Source organism: Mustela erminea, chromosome 15, assembly GCF_009829155.1.
Source record: "Mustela erminea isolate mMusErm1 chromosome 15, mMusErm1.Pri, whole genome shotgun sequence".
Classification (NCBI taxonomy): Eukaryota; Metazoa; Chordata; class Mammalia; order Carnivora; family Mustelidae; genus Mustela; species Mustela erminea.
The window spans coordinates 85,483,497-85,503,429 of NC_045628.1; the positions used below are offsets into that span (position 1 = coordinate 85,483,497).

At 39.2% G+C, this 19,933-nt stretch overlaps 1 protein-coding gene across 1 annotated transcript in view; it reads right to left on the minus strand.

Annotated features, from left to right (window-relative positions):
• The window catches only part of PARP4 (poly(ADP-ribose) polymerase family member 4), a 106,279-nt gene that overhangs the window by 70,665 nt on the left and 15,681 nt on the right, over positions 1 to 19,933 (minus strand). Inside the window, 5 exon segments of the mRNA XM_032314629.1 lie at positions 887 to 912; positions 915 to 1,023; positions 4,562 to 4,640; positions 4,784 to 4,830; positions 19,075 to 19,162. Of these exon segments, the coding sequence (XP_032170520.1) occupies positions 887 to 912; positions 915 to 1,023; positions 4,562 to 4,640; positions 4,784 to 4,830; positions 19,075 to 19,162 (349 nt within the window).

The window sequence follows — 19,933 nt, forward strand, 5'->3', positions numbered from 1 at the left end:
CCTGCCCCTCCCAGAGGAACTTACTTAAAAGCAAGTCCAGGAAACCAGTCCCAGGTAGCAAAGCTCAGATACAAGGGCGGGTCAGGCCAGGTGGAGACATCCAATCAGTGGGGAACACATACTGTCTCCCTAGCTACCAAGGAGAGTGGGTCCTGCCTTTTGGGTGCCAATTCTGACCAAGGTAATAGGCTAGTTCAAATATCTACTAGGGTAAGGTGAAATTCAATTGGCCACCCTTGTGTGACCTAGCATGACTGTGCAGTTTTCTCTGTGTGTTGCAATCCCCTTGGCCACCTGTGTGTGGCCAGGCTCAACCACATGGACTTTGCTCTATAAAAATTAGTCTGTGGGACACCTGGGTGGCTCAGTTGGTTGGACGACTGCCTTCGGCTCAGGTCATGATCCCGGAGTCCCGGGATCGAGTCCCGCATCAGGCTCCCAGCTCCATGGGGAGTCTGCTTCGCTCTCTGACCTTCTCCGCTCTCTGACCTTCTCCTCGCTCATGCTCTCTCTCACGGTCTCTCTCTCAAATAAATAAATAAAATCTTTAAAAAAAATTATTAAAAAAAAAAAAAGTTAGTCTGTGAGGCTGGGAGGGGTCGCCTCTTTGTAAGAGACAGCCCCAACCAGTCGGTTTGATTTTCGATGCTTGGCACGAAATAAAGCTTTGCTTGACCTTCGCTTTGTATCAGTCTCACTCCTTTGATCATGGACCCATTATTGGGGGACCTATCATAAGTATTTTCAGTTGTAAAATCTTGGGGTGGTGAGAGCACATTTTGTAATGCTAGTTTTTCAGGACTATCAGTAATTTCCAAATTTAAGTAATCTATTCTGAAATATTTTTTCAATAGTGTTTCCCATTTTTAAGTAAGAAGGACTATACCTCACTTTCTTTTTCTGGATGTTTTCAACCCACATTCTTGGGAGATATGCATCAGACAACCCAACGTGAAGAGAGAATCCATCAATGTCTAAGGAGCTACCTTCCACGGTGCTAATTACCGCTTTGCAGTCTGTGCACTACAAAACAAACCATAATGACAACAAAGTAAATATTTGAATAATAACATATGATCAATTTGCAGTTACCTGTCAAGTGGCAAACCCTTGCATAATTTATCTAACTCCATCAAGAATCAACAAGGTAATAATAAATCCCAAAATTATGAAATTTTTAGAAGTCCTGACCATAATCATAACAGTTACCCTCCTGAAATTCTAAGATTGATGTACACAGTCAAATTGAGAAGTCTGAGACAGTCCAAATCCTGGATCCAAAGATTACAGATCTATTTATTTAGGTAGAACTATATCGATATAGCATTATAGCATATAGTAGTACACTAGAACTCAGAATAGTAAAAATAGAAAATTCAACAGAAATCTTATAATTATACCTTATTTTTAAATTACATTTTCATAAATATAAAATAACTTTTGAAAATGTGGATGATGAGTTTTAAAATAATAAAGTCAATGGGATAGATTGTAAATGGCCATAAAGTCTTTCCATTCCTGTGTGCTTGTTCCTTTGTAATGTGACTTTGCATCTCTTCCTATCAGAAGGTAACACCTATTTCTCTGCCTTGAATCCAAAGTTGGACAATGTGACTTGCTTTCATGTGATGCAAGAGGCTTGGAAAACATTGGTGCAATGGGGCTTGCCTTCCTCTGCTGCTACTGAGAACTTTTCCACTAACTATATGAATGAACCTGAGCTAACCTGCTGGATAAAGAGAGACATGGTCATAACCCCAACTGACACCAGGCCACCCGCCAGGTATTAGAATAAGCCCATTCTAGACTATCCTGTCCCAGGCAAGCCAGTGCAGCCCATTAGAACTGCCCAGCCAAGTCACAAAACTGTGAGAAATAACAAATGTCATTATTTTAAATCATAAGGTTTTGAGACTGTTACACAGCAGAAGCTATCTGATGCAGAGGGTTTCTTGTTAAGGATAGACTAAATATATATGTTTACCTCCATTCTTAGCAAAATCCTAAAATTCTCTACCATAAAAAGGAACCAATTAAAGGGTTTAAACCCATAAAGATATTGAGGATAGGAACAAAGACAATAGCAGTTGAGGGATGTCAAAAATTTTTTTAAAAAATGGAAAGTTGATAGAGGTATGGTAAGTGACGCAGCTAGAGTGGAGGTAGCTACTACCTGGGTCTGGTGGGGGACTACAGCAACCTGGTAAGGCTCATATCCTGGTGGTACTGCAGAAAACAGTGGTAACTAGCAAGTAGACTATGCACTAAGTTCTTAATACAGGCCCCCTCCCTGTCCAAACTAACCAAGCAGCTAGCACCAATAGCTAGTACTCTGTTCTCTCATTAAAGAAAACTGAGGATTAATTTCTTAGAAAAATTCAAGCAAACAGCATCCACATTGAGGAATTTTAGGCATAAAAAAGCATAGGAATATAGGGCAGCAAACTGGGGAATGAAGTAAAAGTTGGCATCCTAATGTGTGGGCCCTTCAGTCACTCTCCCTAGTCATACTTTATGAATAAGCTAGAGGTGTTCTGAATAACCACAGAAGGGCTAAACCACCACCACAAGACTCACCACCCAATAGCCAGTCAGTTGCCAGACTCTGCAGAGTCTTTGGTCCACTAGCTCCACCCACCTCAGAGCACCTAACTAGCTTTCTTGTGTCTCAGTTACAGTTGAACACAGAGAGGTCACCCAGGCATTTGAGAAAAAGCCTCTAACCCAAAATATGGAAACTGAAAAAAGAAAAAGCCAGAAAAAGAAAAAAGGGACTTAAAAAAAATACAACCCAGGGAAGAGAAAAATATATATATTATGTTTTCAGAGAAACAAGAAAGAGAAGATAAGGTACCCATGAAACACAAAAGATGCTATAAAAAAGGAGTACTGGGGCACCTGGGTGGCTCAGTGGGTTAAAGCTCCTGCCTTCCACTCAGGTCATGATCCTAGCCCTGCATAGGGCTCTCTGCTCAACAGGGAGCCTGCTTCTTCCTCTCTCTGCCTGCTTCTCTACTTACTTGTGATCTTTGTCTGTCAAATAAATAAATAAATTCTTTTAATAAAGTGGGGGTACTTATAAAACAGAATAGAGTTCTTACAAATTAAAAATGAGAATGTTTAAACACAAATTTCAGTAGAATGGAGTTTAAAATTGAGAATATCAGTCAGAAAGTAGAACAAGAAAATAATACAAAGGTCAAAGGAGAGAAAAAGAAAGAAAACAAGAGGCTCAATCCAGGGGACAGCTGACTTAAAGGCAATGCAATAGGTGAAGGAAAGAGGAACAATTTGGGGTGCCTGGGTGGCTCAGTTGGTTGAGTGACCGCCTTCAGCTCAGGTCAGGATCCCAGGGTCCTGGGATCGAGTCCCACATCGGGCTCCCTGCTCCTTGGAGAGTCTGCTTCTTCCTCTGACTTTCTCCCATCTCATGTTCTCTCTCACTGTCTCTCTCTCAAATAAATAAATAAAATCTTTAAAAAAAAAAAAAAGAGGAACAATTTATTGTAAAAAAAAGTAACAAAATTTCCTAGCACTAAAGGCTATGCATTACATACAATGAATGACTATCACATTCCTATGAAATTTCAGAATACCAGGGATAAAGAGAAGATCTGAAACTCTTGTAAAACTTAAAACAAAACAAAACAGACTACATACAAAGAATGGGAGATAAGAATAGCACTTAACTTCTCAAAAGTCATACTGGAAGCTATAAGATAATGTTTTCAATTTTCTGAGGAAGATGATTTTCAACCCAGGATTATACATCTCAGCAAATGATCAGTATTCACACATGGATTAAGGCTAGCTGCAGACATTGTTGCCCACATGCTGAGGAAATTAACAGAGGCTGTGCTCTGCCAAATGGAGGGGGAAAAAACAAGAAAGAGGATAAAGAGGAAAAGCCCTACAAAGAAGAATCATAAAGAAAGGCCCTGGGACAACAGATGTCCTGTGATAACCAAGCTGCATTGGGAGTGGACAGACAGAAGGGAGGAAGTCTCAGGGGGAAAACATTATCTGAATTATTAAGAGCATTCAAGAGTGACCAATAGTATTCTGAAGAGTTTCAATCTATGTGTGAGTGAGGTTAGTGGAGAGATAAGAGAAGGAAATTTTCATGTACCACAACAGGAAATAAAAAAATAATTTTGAATCAGATGAATCAAGAACAAGCAGTTAAAAAAAAAAAAAAAAGAGCATTTACAACTTCAGAGGGCTCCAGAAAGGAGGTAAAATATTTAAAGTGGTTCACTGTCTCTGGAGGCTGGACTGGAAGATGCAGGGCAGAACCAGGCTGCTGCTTCTTGAGAGAAGCCGTTGTTAGAATTATTTTCTTCTTCTTTCTAAGATTTTATTTTTTAAGTAATCTCTACACCCAACGTGGGGCTTGAACCCAAGGTCAAAAGTTGTGTACTCCACTGACTGAACGAGCCAGGCACCCCTGTTATTAGCATTATTTTTTAAAAATTTTAAACCACTTGAATATATTGTCTTTATAAAATAAAAATAATGCTAAAATAAAAGCTCCTAAAAAATAAAACAAAGATTTACTAACCTTTTGTCTCAGTTTATGTGTATCACTAGAAATGGATTCAATCCCATATGGCATCTCAATGGACATACTCAAAGAGAAGCTACCAAAAAAGAAGAAAAAGTCTATGAACTTAAATATTAAACAAATACTTGTTGTCATTTTATAGAATTTTAAGTAATATTTGAAACCATAAAGCTAATATCAATTGAATGTCTTAAGAGGTTTTATATTTTTGGTACTAACCTTTGTTTTGTTCCTATTTTCTCTATATAAATCTTCTCTACTGTATCCTGTTAAAAGAAAAATATACATGTATAACTAAGTATCTACTAAGTTTCACAATGAGAACTCTAAGCTGAATGTAATGTTACCAAGACTACTATCTATAGCAGCAATAAGACAACCGGTCTCACTTCCCAGTACTGAGACACAGAATATTTGCTCATGGAATCACAGTAACTTCTAAAATGCAACTGATATCAGGGATAATTTATCACCAATTTAACAGAGATTTTCAACTATACATATGTCTATATGCTGTACACCCACACACATACACACACATATACATCATACCTCTATATGCATACATACACACACACACACACACAATTTATATAAATACACACAAAGTAGAAACAAACTGTTACCCAGTAGCTTGTTCTACAGTCTCTGGCAATGGAATTAAGGATTGTTGAAATTTTCCTCTTTGGTTTATTTGCATTCTTTATGCTTATCTAAATTCCTCATAGTGCACATGTAGTACAGACACAAAATTTTTTAAAGTGACTGAACAGAATAAAAATATTACACCTATTGAGCATAACTGTGTCTTTATTCTTTTCATTTTACAAACATCACATGTATCTAAATGCATAAATGGCATTGAATTGACTTCATGCCAGAAAGATTAGATTTTTTCATGTATTATTATTATTATTATTTTAGAGAGGGGAGAGAGAGAGAGAAGCATGGGAGAAGGGAATGAGGGAAAGAGAGAATCTTAAGCAGGTTCCATACCCAGCATAGAGCCCAACTCAGGGCTTGATCTCACAACCATGAGATCATGGACCTGGGCCCAAATCAAGAGTAAGATGATTAAACTGAGCCACCCAGGTACCCCTGGAAAGATTAGCTTATTTTAGATGTTTTTAAATTCCCTATCAATAAATCACCAAAAAAACTTCTTTAAAAATTTCTAAGCATACGGGGGAGGAGTCAAGATGGCGGAGAAGTAGCAGGCTGAGACTACTTCAGCTAGCCAGAGATCAGCTAGATAGCTTATCTAAAGATTGCAAACACCTGAAAATCCATTGGCAGATCGAAGAGAAGAAGAACAGCAATTCTGGAAACAGAAAAACAACCACTTTCTGAAAGGTAGGACCGGAGGAGAAGTGAATCCAAAGCGACGGGAAGATAGACCCCGGGGGGGAGGGGCCGGCTCCCGGCAAGCGGCGGAGCAACAGCGCACAAAATCAGGACTTTTAAAAGTCTGTTCCGCTGAGGGACATCACTCCAGAGGCTAAACCGGGGCAAAGCCCACGCGGGGTCAGCGTGGCCTCAGGTCCCGCAGGGTCACAGAAGGATCAGGGGTGTCTGAGTGTCGCAGAGCTTGCGGGTATTGGAACGGGAAAGCCGGCTACAGAGACAGTGAGCTTACAGCTCGGTGTTACCTTGAACCGGTCGCAGGCTCGGTGAGCTCGGAGCGCGGCTGGAGGACAGGCAGACGGGAGTAACTGGGCACTGTTCTCTGAGGGCACACTGAGGAGTGGGGCCCTGGGCTCTCGGCTCCTCCAGGCCGGAGACCAGGAGGCCGCCATTTGTATTCCCCGTCCTCCGGAACTCTACGGAAAGCGCTCAGGGAACAAAAGCTCCTGAAAGCAAACCCGATCGGATTACTCACCCCGGCCCCTGATAAGGGCGGTGCAATTCCGCCTGGGGCAAAGACACTTGAGAATCACTACAACAGGCCCCTCCCCCGGAAGCTTAACAAGAAATCCAGCCGAGACCAAGTTCACCTACCAAGGAGTGCGGTTTCAATACCAAGGAGAGCAGCAGAATTCCAGAGGAGGAGAAAGCAAAGCACGGAACTCATGGCTTTTTCCCTGTGATTTTTTTTAGTCTTGCAGTTAATTTAATTTTTTTCTTTTTCATTTTTTGTTTTTTTTTCTCGCCTTCTGGTTAAACTTTTTTTTTAACTTTTACCTTTTTCTTTTTTAACATTTTTTAACTAGTTTATCTAATATATATATTTTTTCTTTTTTATATTTTTCTTATTTGTTTTCTTTTTTTAAAAATTCTTTTCTTTTCTTTTTTCTTTCTTTCTTTCTTTTTTTTTTCTTTCTTCCTTTTTGAACCTCTTTTTATCCCCTTTCTCCCCCCTCACGATTCGGGACCACTTCTAATTTGGTTAAAGCATATTTTCCTGGGGTTGTTTCCACCCTTTTAGTATTTTACTTGCTCCTTCATATACTCTTATCTGGACAAAATGACAAGACGGAAAAATTTAAGACACAAAAAAGAACAAGAGGCAGTACCGAAGGCTAGGGACCTAATCAATACAGACATTGGTAATATGTCAGATCTAGAGTTCAGAATGACAATTCTCAAGGTTCTAGCCGGGCTCGAAAAAGGCATGGAAGATATTAGAGAAACCCTCTCGAGAGATATAAAAGCCCTTTCTGGAGAAATAAAAGAACTAAAATCTAACCAAGTTGAAATCAAAAAAGCTATTAATGAGGTACAATCAAAAATGGAGGCTCTCACTGCTAGGATAAATGAGGCAGAAGAAAGAATTAGTGATATAGAAGACCAAATGACAGAGAATAAAGAAGCTGAGCAAAAGAGGGACAAACAGCTACTGGACCACGAGGGGAGAATTCGAGAAATAAGTGACACCATAAGATGAAACAACATTAGAATAATTGGGATTCCAGAAGAAGAAGAAAGAGAGAGGGGAGCAGAAGGTATACTGGAGAGAATTATTGGGGAGAATTTCCCCAATATGGCAAAGGGAACGAGCATCAAAATTCAGGAGGTTCAGAGAACGCCCCTCAAAATCAATAAGAATAGGCCCACACCCCGTCACCTAATAGTAAAATTTACAAGTCTCAGTGACAAAGAGAAAATCCTGAAAGCAGCCTGGGAAAAGAAGTCTGTAACATACAATGGTAAAAATATTAGATTGGCAGCTGACTTATCCACAAAGACCTGGCAGGCCAGAAAGAGCTGGCATGATATTTTCAGAGCACTAAACGAGAAAAACATGCAGCCAAGAATACTATATCCAGCTAGGCTATCATTGAAAATAGAAGGAGAGATTAAAAGCTTCCAGGACAAACAAAAACTGAAAGAATTTGCAAACACCAAACCAGCTCTACAGGAAATATTGAAAGGGGTCCTCTAAGCAAAGAGAGAGCCTACAAGTGGTAGATCAGAAAGGAACAGAGACCATATACAGTAACAGTCACCTTACAGGCAATACAATGGCACTAAATTCATATCTCTCAATAGTTACCCTGAATGTTAATGGGCTAAATGCCCCTGTCAAAAGACACAGGGTATCAGAATGGATAAAAAAACAAAACCCATCTATATGTTGCCTCCAAGAAACTCATTTTAAGCCCGAAGACACCTCCAGATTTAAAGTGAGGGGGTGGAAAAGAATTTACCATGCTAATGGACATCAGAAGAAAGCAGGAGTGGCAATCCTTATATCAGATCAATTAGATTTTAAGCCAAAGACTATAATAAGAGATGAGGAAGGACACTATATCATACTCAAAGGGTCTGTCCAACAAGAAGATTTAACAATTTTAAATATCTATGGCCCCAACGTGGGAGCAGCCAACTATATAAACCAATTAATAACAAAAATCAAAGAAACACATAAACAATACTACAATAATAGTAGGGGACTTTAACACTCCCCTCACTGAAATGGACAGATCATCCAAGCAAAAGATCAGCAAGGAAATAAAGGCCTTAAACGACACACTGGACCAGATGGACATCACAGATATATTCAGAATATTTCATCCCAAAGCAACAGAATACACATTCTTCTCTAGTGCACATGGAACATTCTCCAGAATAGATCACATCCTCGGTCCTAAATCAGGACTCAACCGGTATCGAAAGATTGGGATCATTCCCTGCATATTTTCAGACCACAATGCTCTAAAGCTAGAACTCAACTACAAAAGGAAGTTTGGAAAGAACCCAAATACATGGAGACTAAACAGCATCCTTCTAAAGAATGAATGGGTCAACCGGGAAATTAAAGAAGAATTGAAAAAAATCATGGAAACAAATGATAATGAAAATACAATGGTTCAAAATCTTTGGGACACAACAAAGGCAGTCCTGAGAGAAAATATATAGCGGTACAAGCCTTTCTCAAGAAACAAGAAAGGTCCAGGTACACAACCTAACCCTACACCTAAAGGAGCTGGAGAAAGAACAAGAAAGAAACCCTAAGCCCAGCAGGAGAAGAGAAATCATAAAGATCAGAGCAGAAATCAATGAAATAGAAACCAAAAAAACAATAGAACAAATCAACGAAACTAGGAGCTGGTTCTTTGAAAGAATTAATAAAATTGATAAACCCCTGGCCCGACTTATGAAAAAGAAAAGAGAAAGGACCCAAATAAATAAAATCATGAATGAAAGAGGAGAGATCACAACTAACACCAAAGAAATACAAACTATTATAAGAATATACTATGAGCAACTCTACCCCAATAAATTTGACAATCTGGAAGAAATGGATGCATTCCTAGAAACATATAAACTACCACAACTGAACCAGAAAGAAATAGAAAGCCTGAACAGACCCATAACCAGTAAGGAGATTGAAACAGTCATCAAAAATCTCTCAACAAACAAGATTCCAGGGCCAGGCGGCTTCCCAGCGGAATTCTACCAAACACTGAAAGAAGAATTAACACCTATTCTCCTGAAAGTGTTCTAAAAAATAGAAATGGAAGGAAAACTGCCAAACCCATTGTATGAGACCAGCATTACCTGGATCCCATAACCAGACACAGACCCCATCAAAAAGGAGAATTACATACCAATATCCTTGATGAACACAGATGCGAATATTTTCACCAAAATACTAGCCAATAGGATCCAGCAGTACATTAAAAGTATTATTCACCACGACCAAGTGGGATTTATTCCAGGGCTGCAAGGTAGGTTCAATATCCATAAACAAATCAATGTGATACAATGCATCAACAAAATAAAGAACAAGAACCATATGATACTCTCAATAGATGCTGAAAAATCATTTGACAAAGTACAGCATACATTCTCGATCAAAACTCTTCAAAGTGTAGGGATAGAGAGTACGTACCTCAATATCATCAAAGCTGTCTATGAAAAACCCGAAGCAAATATCATTCTCAATGGAGAAAAATTGAGAGCTTTTCCTCTAAGGTCAGGAACATGGCAGGGATGTCCATTATCACCACTTCTATTCAACATAGTACTAGAAGTCCTAGCCCCAGCAATCAGACAACAAAAAGAAATCAAAGGTATCCAAATCGACAAAGAAGAAGTCAAACTCTCACTCTTTGCAGATGATATGATACTTTTTGTGGAAAACCCAAAAGAATCCACTCCAAATCTGCTAGAACTTGTACAGGAATTCAGTAAAGTGTCAGGATATAAAATCAATGCACAGAAATCAGTTGCATTTCTCTACACCAACAACAAGACAGAAGAAAGAGAAATTAAGGAGTCAATCCCATTTACAATTGCACCCAAAACTATAAGATACCTAGGAATAAACCTAACCAAAGAGGCAAAGAATCTGTACTCAGAAAACTAAAAGTACTCATGAAAGAGACTGAGGAAGACACAAAGAAATGGAAAAATGTTCCATGCTCATGGATTGGAAGAACAGATTTTGTGAAAATGTCTATGCTACCTAAAGCAATCTACACATTTAAGGCAATCCCTATCAAAATCCCACTCATTTTTTTTTCAAAGAAATGGAACAGATAATCCTAAAATTCATATGGAACTAGTAAAGACCTCAAACAGCCAGCAGAATGTTGAAAAAGAAAGCCAAAGTTGGTGGCATCACAATTCTGGACTTCAAGCTCTATTACAAAGCTGTCATCATTAAGACAGTATGGTACTGGCACAAAAACAGACACATAGATCAATGGAACAGAATAGAGAACCCAGATATAGACCCTCAACTCTATGGTCAACTAATCTTCGACAAAGCAGGAAAGAATGTCCAGTGGAAAAAAGACAGCCTCTTCAATAAATGGGGCTGGAAAAATTGGACCTTTTCCTTATACCACACACGAAAATAGACTCAAAATGGATGAAGGACCTCAATGTGAGAAAGGAATCCATCAAAATCCTTGAGGAGAACACAGGCAGCAACCTCTTCGACCTCAGCCGCAGCAACATCTTCCTAGGAACATCGCCAAAGGAAAGGGAAGCAACGGCAAAAATGAACTATTGGGACTTCATCAATATCAAAAGCTTTTGCACAGCAAAGGAAACCGTTAACAAAACCAAAAGACAACTGACAGAATGGGAGAAGATATTTGCAAATGACATATCAGATAAAGGGCTAATGTCCAAAATCTATAAAGAACTTAGCAAACTCAACACCCAAAGAACAAATAATCCAATCAAGAAATGGGCAGAAGACATGAACAGACATTTCCGCAAAGAAGATATCCAGATGGCCAACAGACACATGAAAAGTGCTCCACATCACTCGGCATCAGGGAAGTACGAATCAAAACCACAATGAGATACCACCTCACACCAGTCAGAATGGCTAAAATTAACAAGTCAGGAAACAACAGATGCTGGTAAGAATGCAGAGAAAGGGGAACCCTCCTACACTGTTGCTGGGAATGCAAGCTGGTGCAACCACTCTGGAAAACAGCATGGAGGTTCTTCCAAAAGTTGAAAATAGAGCTACCCTATGACCCAGCAATTGTACCACTGGGTATTTACCCTGAAGACACAAATGTAGTGCTCTGGAGGGGCACATGTATCCGAACGTTTATAGCAACAATGTCCACAATAGCCAAACTATGGAAAGAACCTAGATGTCCATCAACAGATGAATGGATCAAGAAGATGTGGTGTATATATACAATGGAATACTATGCAGCCATCAAAAGAAATGAAATCTTGCCATTTGCGATGACGTGGATGGAACTAGAGGGTATTATGATGAGCGAAGTAAGTCAATTACAGAAAGACAATTATCATATGATCTCCCTAATAAGAGGAATTTGAGAGGTAATGCGGGGGTTTGGGGGATAAGGAAGGAAAAAATGAAACAAGATGGGATTGGGAGGGAGACAAACCATAAGAGACTCTTAATATCACAAAACAAACTAAGGGTTACTGGGGGGAGGGGTATAGGGAGATGATGGTTGGCTTATGGACATTGGGGAGCGTATGTGCTACGTGAGTGCTGTGAAGTGTGTAAACCTGGTGATTCGCTGACCTATACCCCTGGGGCTAATAATACATTGTATGTTAATAAAAAATTTAAAAATTAAATAAATCCTGTATATATAGTTTATAGCTATATCTGTATATGCTTAAACTGTACCATTTTTTATATTTTCTTTCCACAGAGGAAATGTTTTCAAGTTATATTTTATCAAAATATCTAAAATATGTAAATCAGCATCATTTTGAATGCTAGGGTTTTCACTTATATGATACTGGAGAAATAATTTCCTCTTTTTCTTTTTAATGAATAATGTAAATACTTGGTGTCATATCTACTCTTTAAAAAGAAAAAAAGAGGGGTGCCTGGGTGGCTCAGTCGTTAAGCGGCTGCCTTCAGCTCAGGTATGATCTCAGGGTCCTGGCATTGAGCCCCATATTGGGCTCTCTGCTCAGCAGAAAGCATGCTTCCCCCTCTCTCTCTGCCTGCTTCTCTGCCTGCTTGTGCTCTTTATCTCTCTGTGAAATAAATAAATAAAATCTTTAATAAAAAATAAATAGTGGGAGGAGTCAAGATGGAGGAGAAGTAGCAGGCTGAGACTACTTCAGCTAGCAGGAGATCAGCTAGATAGCTTATCTAAAGATTGCAAACACCTACAAATCCAACAGAAGATCGAAGAGAAGAAGAGCAGCAATTCTAGAAACAGAAAATCAACCACTTTCTGAAAGGTAGGACTGGCGGAGAAGTGAATCCAAAGCAATGGGAAGATAGACCGCGGGGGGAGGGGCCGGCTCCCAGCAAGCAGCAGAGCAATGGAACACAAAATCAGGACTTTTAAAAGTCTTTTCCGCTGAGGGACAATGCTCCAGAGGCTAAACCAGGGTGAAGCCCACGCGCAGTCAGTGTGGCCCCAGGCCCCAAAGCGTCACGGAAGGATCGGGGGTGTCTGATCGCAGAGCTTGCAGGTATTAGAACGGGGAAGCCGGCTTCAGAGACAGAGCCAAGGAGTGAGCTCCTAGCTTGAGGTTACCTTGAACTGGTCGCATGTTTGGTGAGCTCGGAGCATGGCCGGAGGCCTGGGAGACGGGAGTAATTGGGTGCTGTTCTCCAAGAGCGCACTGAGAAGTGGGGCCCCAGGCTCTCAGCTCCTCTGGGCCTCCAATAATTCTCCAATTATTTTTTATTCCCATCCTCCGGTAATCTACGGAAAGCACTCAGGGAACAAAAGCTCCCAAAAGCAAACCCGAACGGATTACTCAGCCCTGCCCCTGGTAAGGGCTGTGCAATTCTGCCCGCGGTAAAGACACTTGAGAATCACTACAGCAGGCCCCTCCCCGAGAAGATCAACAAGAAATCCAGCCAGGACCAAGTTCACCTACCAAGGAGTGCAGTTTCAAAACCAAGGAGAGCAGCAGAATTCCAGAGGAGGAGAAAGCAAAGCACGGAACTCACGGTTTTCTCCCCATGACTCTTTAGTCTTGCAGTTAATTTAATTTTTTTTCTTTTTCAATTTTTTTTCTTCTTCTGCTAAATTTTTTTAACTTTTACCCTTTTCTTTTTTAACGGTTTTTAACTAGTTTATCTAATATATATTTTCTCTTTTTTATACTTTTTCTTTATTCATTTTCCCTTTTCTTTTTTTTAATTCTTTCTTTCTTTCTTTCTTTTTTCTTTTTTTTTCTTTTTTTTTTTTCTGAACCTCTTTTTATCCCCTTTCTCCCCCCTCACGATTTGGGATCTCTTCTGATTTGGTTAAAACATATTTTCCTCAGGTTGTTGCCACTCTTTTAGTATTTTACTTGCTCTTTCATATACTCTTATCTGGACAAAATGACAAGGCGGAAAAATTCACCACCAAAAAAAAAAAAAAAAAAAAAAAGAACAAGATTCAGTACCGAAGGCTAGGGACCTAATCAATACAGACATTGGTAATATGTCAGCTCTAGAGTTCAGAATGACAATTCTCAAGGTTCTAGTTGGGCTCGAAAAAGGCATCGAAGATATTAGAGAAACCCTCTCGAGAGATATAAAAGCCCTTTCTGGAGAAATAAAAGAACTAAAATCTAATCAAGTTGAAATAAAAAAAGCTATTAATGAGGTGCAATAAAAAATGGAGGCTCTCAATGCTAGGATAAACGAGGCAGAAGAAAGAATTAGCGATATAGAAGACCAAATGACAGAGAATAAAGAAGCTGAGCAAAAGAGGGACAAATAGCTACTGGACCACGAGGGGAGAATTCAAGAGATAAGTGACACCATAAGATGAAACAACATTAGAATAATTGGGATTCCAGAAGAAGAAGAAAGAGAGAGGGGAGCAGAAGGTATACTGGAGAGAATTATTGGAGAGAATTTCCTCAATATGGCAAAGGGAACAAGCATCAAAATCCAGGAGGTGCAGAGAACCCCCCTCAAAATCAATAAGAATAGGTCCACACCCCACCACCTAATAGTAAAATTTACAAGTCTTAGTGACAAAGAGAAAATCCTGAAAGCAGCCCGGGACAAGAAGTCTGTAACATACAATGGTAAAAATATTAAATTGCCAGCAGACTTAGCCACAGAGACCTGGCAGGCCAGAAAGAGCTGGCATGATATATTCAGAGCACTAAATGAGAAAAACATGCAGCCAAGAATACTATATCCAGCTAGGTTACCATTGAAAATAGAAGGAGAGATTGAAAGCTTCCACGACAAACAAAAACTGAAAGAATTTGCAAATACCAAACCAGCTCTACAGGAAATATTGAAAGGGGTCCTCTAAGCAAAGAGAGAGCCTAAAAGTGGTAGACCAGAAAGGAACAGAGACAATATACAGTAACAGTTACCTTACAGGCAATGCAATGGCACTAAATTCATATCTCTCAATAGTTACCCTGAATGTTAATGGGCTAAATTCCCCAATCAAAAGACACAGGGTATCAGAATGGATAAAAAAACAAAACCCATCTATATGTTGCCTGCAAGAAACTCATTTTAAACTGGAAGACACCTCCAGATTTAAAGTGAGGGGGTGGAAAACAATTTACCATGCTAATGGACATCAGAAGAAAGCAGGAGTGGCAATCCTTATATCAGATCAATTAGATTTTAATCCAAAGACTATAGTAAGAGATGAGGAAGGACACTATATCATACTCAAAGGATCTGTCCAACAAGAAGATCTAACAATTTTAAATATCTATGCACCCAATGTGGGAGAAGCCAACTATATAAACCAATTAATAACAAAATCGAAGAAACACATCAATAATAATACAATAATAGTAGAGGACTTTAACACTCCCCTCACTGAAATGGACAGATCATCCAAGCAAAATATCAACAAGGAAATAAAGGCCTTAAACGACACACTGGACCAGATGGACATCACACATATATTCAGAACATTTCATTCCAAGCAACAGAATACACATTCTTCTCTAGTGCACATGGAACATTCTCCAGAAGAGATCACATCCTCGATCCTAAATCAGGTCTCAACCAATATCAAAAGATTGGGATCCTTCCCTGCATATCTTCAGACCACAATGCTGTGAAGCTAGAACTCAATCACAGGAGGAAATTTGGAAAGAACCCAAATACATGGAGACTAAACAGCATCCTTCTAAAGAATGAATGGGTCAACCAGGAAATTAAAGAAGAATTGAAAAAAATCATGGAAACAAATGATAATGAAAACACAATGGTTCAAAATCTTTGGGACACAACAAAGGCAGTCCTGAGAGGAAAATATATAGTGGTACAAGCCTTTCTCAAGAAACAAGAAAGGTCTCAGGTACACAACCTAACCCTACACCTAAAGGAGCTGGAAAAAGAACAAGAAAGAAACTCTAAACCCAGCAGGAGAAGAGAAATAATAAAGATCAGAGCAGAAATCAATAAAATGGAAACCAAAAAAACAATAGAACAAATCAACGAAACTAGGAGCTGGTTCTTTGAAAGAATTAATGAGATTGATAAACCCCTGGCCAGACTTATCAAAGAAGAGAAAGGACCCAAATAAATAAAATCATGAATGAAAGAGGAGAGATCACAACTAACACCAAAGAAATACAGACAATTATAAGAACATACGATGAGCAACTCTATGCCAACAAATTTGACAATCTGGAAGAAATGGATGCATTCCTAGAGACATATAAACTACCACAACTGAACCAGGAAGAAATAGAAAACCTGAACGGACCCATAACCAGTGAGGAGATTGAAACAGTCATCAAAAATCTCCAAGCAAACAAAAGACCAGGGCCAGACAGCTTTCCGGGGGAATTCTATCAAACATTGAAAGAAGAACTAATTCCCATTCTCCTGAAACTGTTCCAAAAAATAGAAATGATGGAAAACTTCCAAACTCATTTTATGATCCCAAAACCAGACAAGGATCCCATCAAAAAAGAGAATTACAGACCAATATCCTTGATGAACACAGATGCGAAAATTCTCACCAAAATACTAGCCAATAGGATTCAACAGTACATTAAAAGGATTATTCATGACCAAGTGGGATTTGTTCCAGGGCTGCAAGGTTGGTTCAACATCCGCAAATCAATCAATGTGATACAACACATCAATAAAAGAAAGAACAAGAACCATATGATACTCTCAATAGATACTGAAAAAGCATTTGACAAAGTACAGCATCCCTTTCTGATCAAAACTCTTCAAAGTGTAGGGATAGAGGGCACATACCTCAATATCATCAAAGCCATCTATGAAAAACCCACTGCAAATATCATTCTCAATGGAGAAAAACTGAAAGCTTTTCCACTAAGGTCAGGAACATGGCAGGGATGTCCAGTATCACCACTGCTATTCAACATAGTACTAGAAGTCCTAGCCCCAGCAATCAGACAACAAAAGGAAATTAAAGGCATCCAAATCGGCAAAGAAGAAGTCAAACTATCACTCTTTGCAGATGATATGATACTATGTGGAAAACCCAAAAGACTCCACTCCAAAACTGCTAGAACTTGTACAGGAATTCAGTAAAGTGTCAGTATATAAAATCAATGTACAGAAATCAGTTGCATTTCTCTACACCAACAAGACAGAAGAAAGAGAAATTAAGGAGTCAATCCCATTTACAATTGCACCCAAAACCATAAGATACCTAGGAATAAACCTAACCAAAGAGGCAAAGAATCTGTACTCAGAAAACTAAAAGTACTCATGAAAGAGACTGAGGAAGACACAAAGAAATGGAAAAATGTTACATGCTCCTGGATTGGAAGAATAAATATTGTGAAAATGTCTATGCTACCTAAAGCAATCTACACATTTAATGCAATTCTTATCAAAGTACCATCCATCTTTTTCAAAGAAATAGAGCAAACAATCCTAAAATTTATATGGAACCAGAAAAGACCTCGAATATCAAAGGACTATTGAAAAAGAAAGCCTAAGTTGGTGGCATCACAATTCCGGACTTCAAGCTCTATTACAAAGCTGTCATCCTCAAGACAGCGTGGTACTGGCACAAAAACAGACACATAGATCAATGGAACAGAATAGAGAGTCCAGAAACAGACCCTCAACTCTATGGTCAACTAATCTTCGACAAAGCAGGAAAGAATGTCCAATGGAAAAAAGACAGCCTCTTCAATAAATGGTGCTGGGAAAATTGGACAGCCACATGCAGAAAAATGAAATTGGACCATTTCCTTACACCACACACAAAAATAGACCAAAATGGATGAAAGACCTCAATGTGAGAAAGGAAACCATCAAAATCCTTGAGGAGAACATAGGCAGCAACCTCTTCGACCTCAGCTGCAGCAACATCTTCCTAGGAACATGGCCAAAGGCAAGGGAAGCAACGGCAGAAATGAACTATTGGGATTTTATCAAGATCAGAAGCTTTTGCACAGCAAAGGAAACCGTTAACAAAACCAAAAGACAACTGACAGAATGGGAGAAGATATTTGCAAACGACATATCAGATAAAGGGCTAGTGTCCAAAATCTATAAAGAACTTAGCAAACTCAACACCCAAAGAACAAATAATCCAATCAAGAAATGGGCAGAGGACATGAACAGACATTTCTGCAAAGAAGACATCCAGATGGCCAACAGACACATGAAAAAGTACTCCATATCACTCGGCATCAGGGAAATACAAATCAAAACCACAATGAGATACCACCTCACACCAGTCAGAATGACTAAAATTAACAAGTCAGGAAATGACAGATGCTGGCGAGGATGTGGAGAAAGGGGAACCCTCCTACACTGTTGGTGGGAATGAAAGCTGGTGCAACCACTCTGGAAAACAGCTTGGAGGTTCCTCAAAATGTTGAAAATAGAACTACCTTATGACCCAGCAATTGCACTACTGGGTATTTACCCTAAAGATACAAATGCAGTGATCCGAAGGGGTACGTGCACCTGAATGTTTATAGCAGCAACGTGCACCATAGCCAAACTATGGAAAGAACCTAGATGTCCATCAACAGATGAATGGATAAAGAAGATGTGGTGTATATACACAATGGAATACTGTGCTGCCATCAAAAGATATGAAATCTTGCTATTTGCGACAATGTGGATGGAACTAGAGGGTATCATGCTTAGCGAATTAAGTCAAGCAGAGAAAGACAACTATCATATGATCTCCCTGATATGAGGAAGCAGAGATGCAACATGGGGGGTTTGGAGGGTAGGAAAAGAATAAATGAAACAGGACAGGATTGGGAGGGAGACAAACCATAAGTGACTCTTAATCTCACAAAACAAACTGAAGGTTGCTGGGGGGAGGGGGGTTGGGAGAAGGAGAGTGGGGTTATGGACATTGGGGAGGGTATGTGCTATGGTGAGTGCTGTGAAGTGTGTAAACCTGGCGATTCACAGACCTGTACCCCTAGGGATAAAAATATATGTTTATGAAAAATAAAAAATTAAAAAAAAGGTCAGATCCCTTTTAAAGGGAACACAATAAAATATGTGGTTTATTTTCCTCAAATTAAAAAAAAATAAATAGCTACGTTAGTATTTTTTACTATTTATATTTTTATTATGAGCACATATTATTTTATAATAAAAACACTCAAAAGTTAAATATTAAATTTTAAATATAAAATACAAATCAGACTCTTACTTTTTCCAAGGTGTTATATTTTGCAACTTCAAAGTCTTGTGGAAAATGAGGAATTTCAACATTCTCTTTACAAAACCTGAAACTTGTATAATAAAATTTTAACATTAAAATGGAATTTTAGATTAAACAGAATATTCATAAAATTTTTCTTATATATCCCCTAATTCCATACAAAATACATTTTAAGTCCCTAATCCCTCCTCAGATACTCTGAACATGGTTAAAAAGTCTTGTGTAATGAGTTGGAATCCTCCTTTGGTTAACTCTAGAGCTCTGATGCCGAATACTGAGGGTCTGCATTGGAAGGTGGGGTGGCATGAAGCACAAGTGGAGGTGAAAGAGAAGCAGACCAGTGCACTGGAGAAAGCACCAGTCCTAGCAGTGGCAGGTGACCTGTGCTCTCTTGGGTTCTGGCCCTTAAGAAGCTGTCACTCAGGCAGGCTCACACCGGAGACTCTGTACTACAGTCAATCCCCACCCCCTTTAAAATAAAGGCATCAGATTTGTCATAGTCTGTGCTGTCTTTTAACAGTACTATTAACAAATAAAATAAGGCTCAATGTGATGCTTAATTGATACTACAGTTGTGGGTATGCTTTACAAAACCATATATAATTGTAGCTCCAGGGCACCTGGGTGGCTCAGTCCTTAAGCATCTACCTTCACTCAGGTCATGATCCCAGGGTCCTGGGATAGAGCCTTTGTTGGACTCCCTGCTAAGGTGGGGTGGGGGGACCTGCTTCTCCCTCTCGCACTCCCCCTGCTTGTATTCCCTCTCTCACTGTCTCTCTCTGTTAAATAAAGAAGCAAAAAAAAAAAAAAAAAAAGAAAGAAAGAAAGAAAAAGAAAAAGA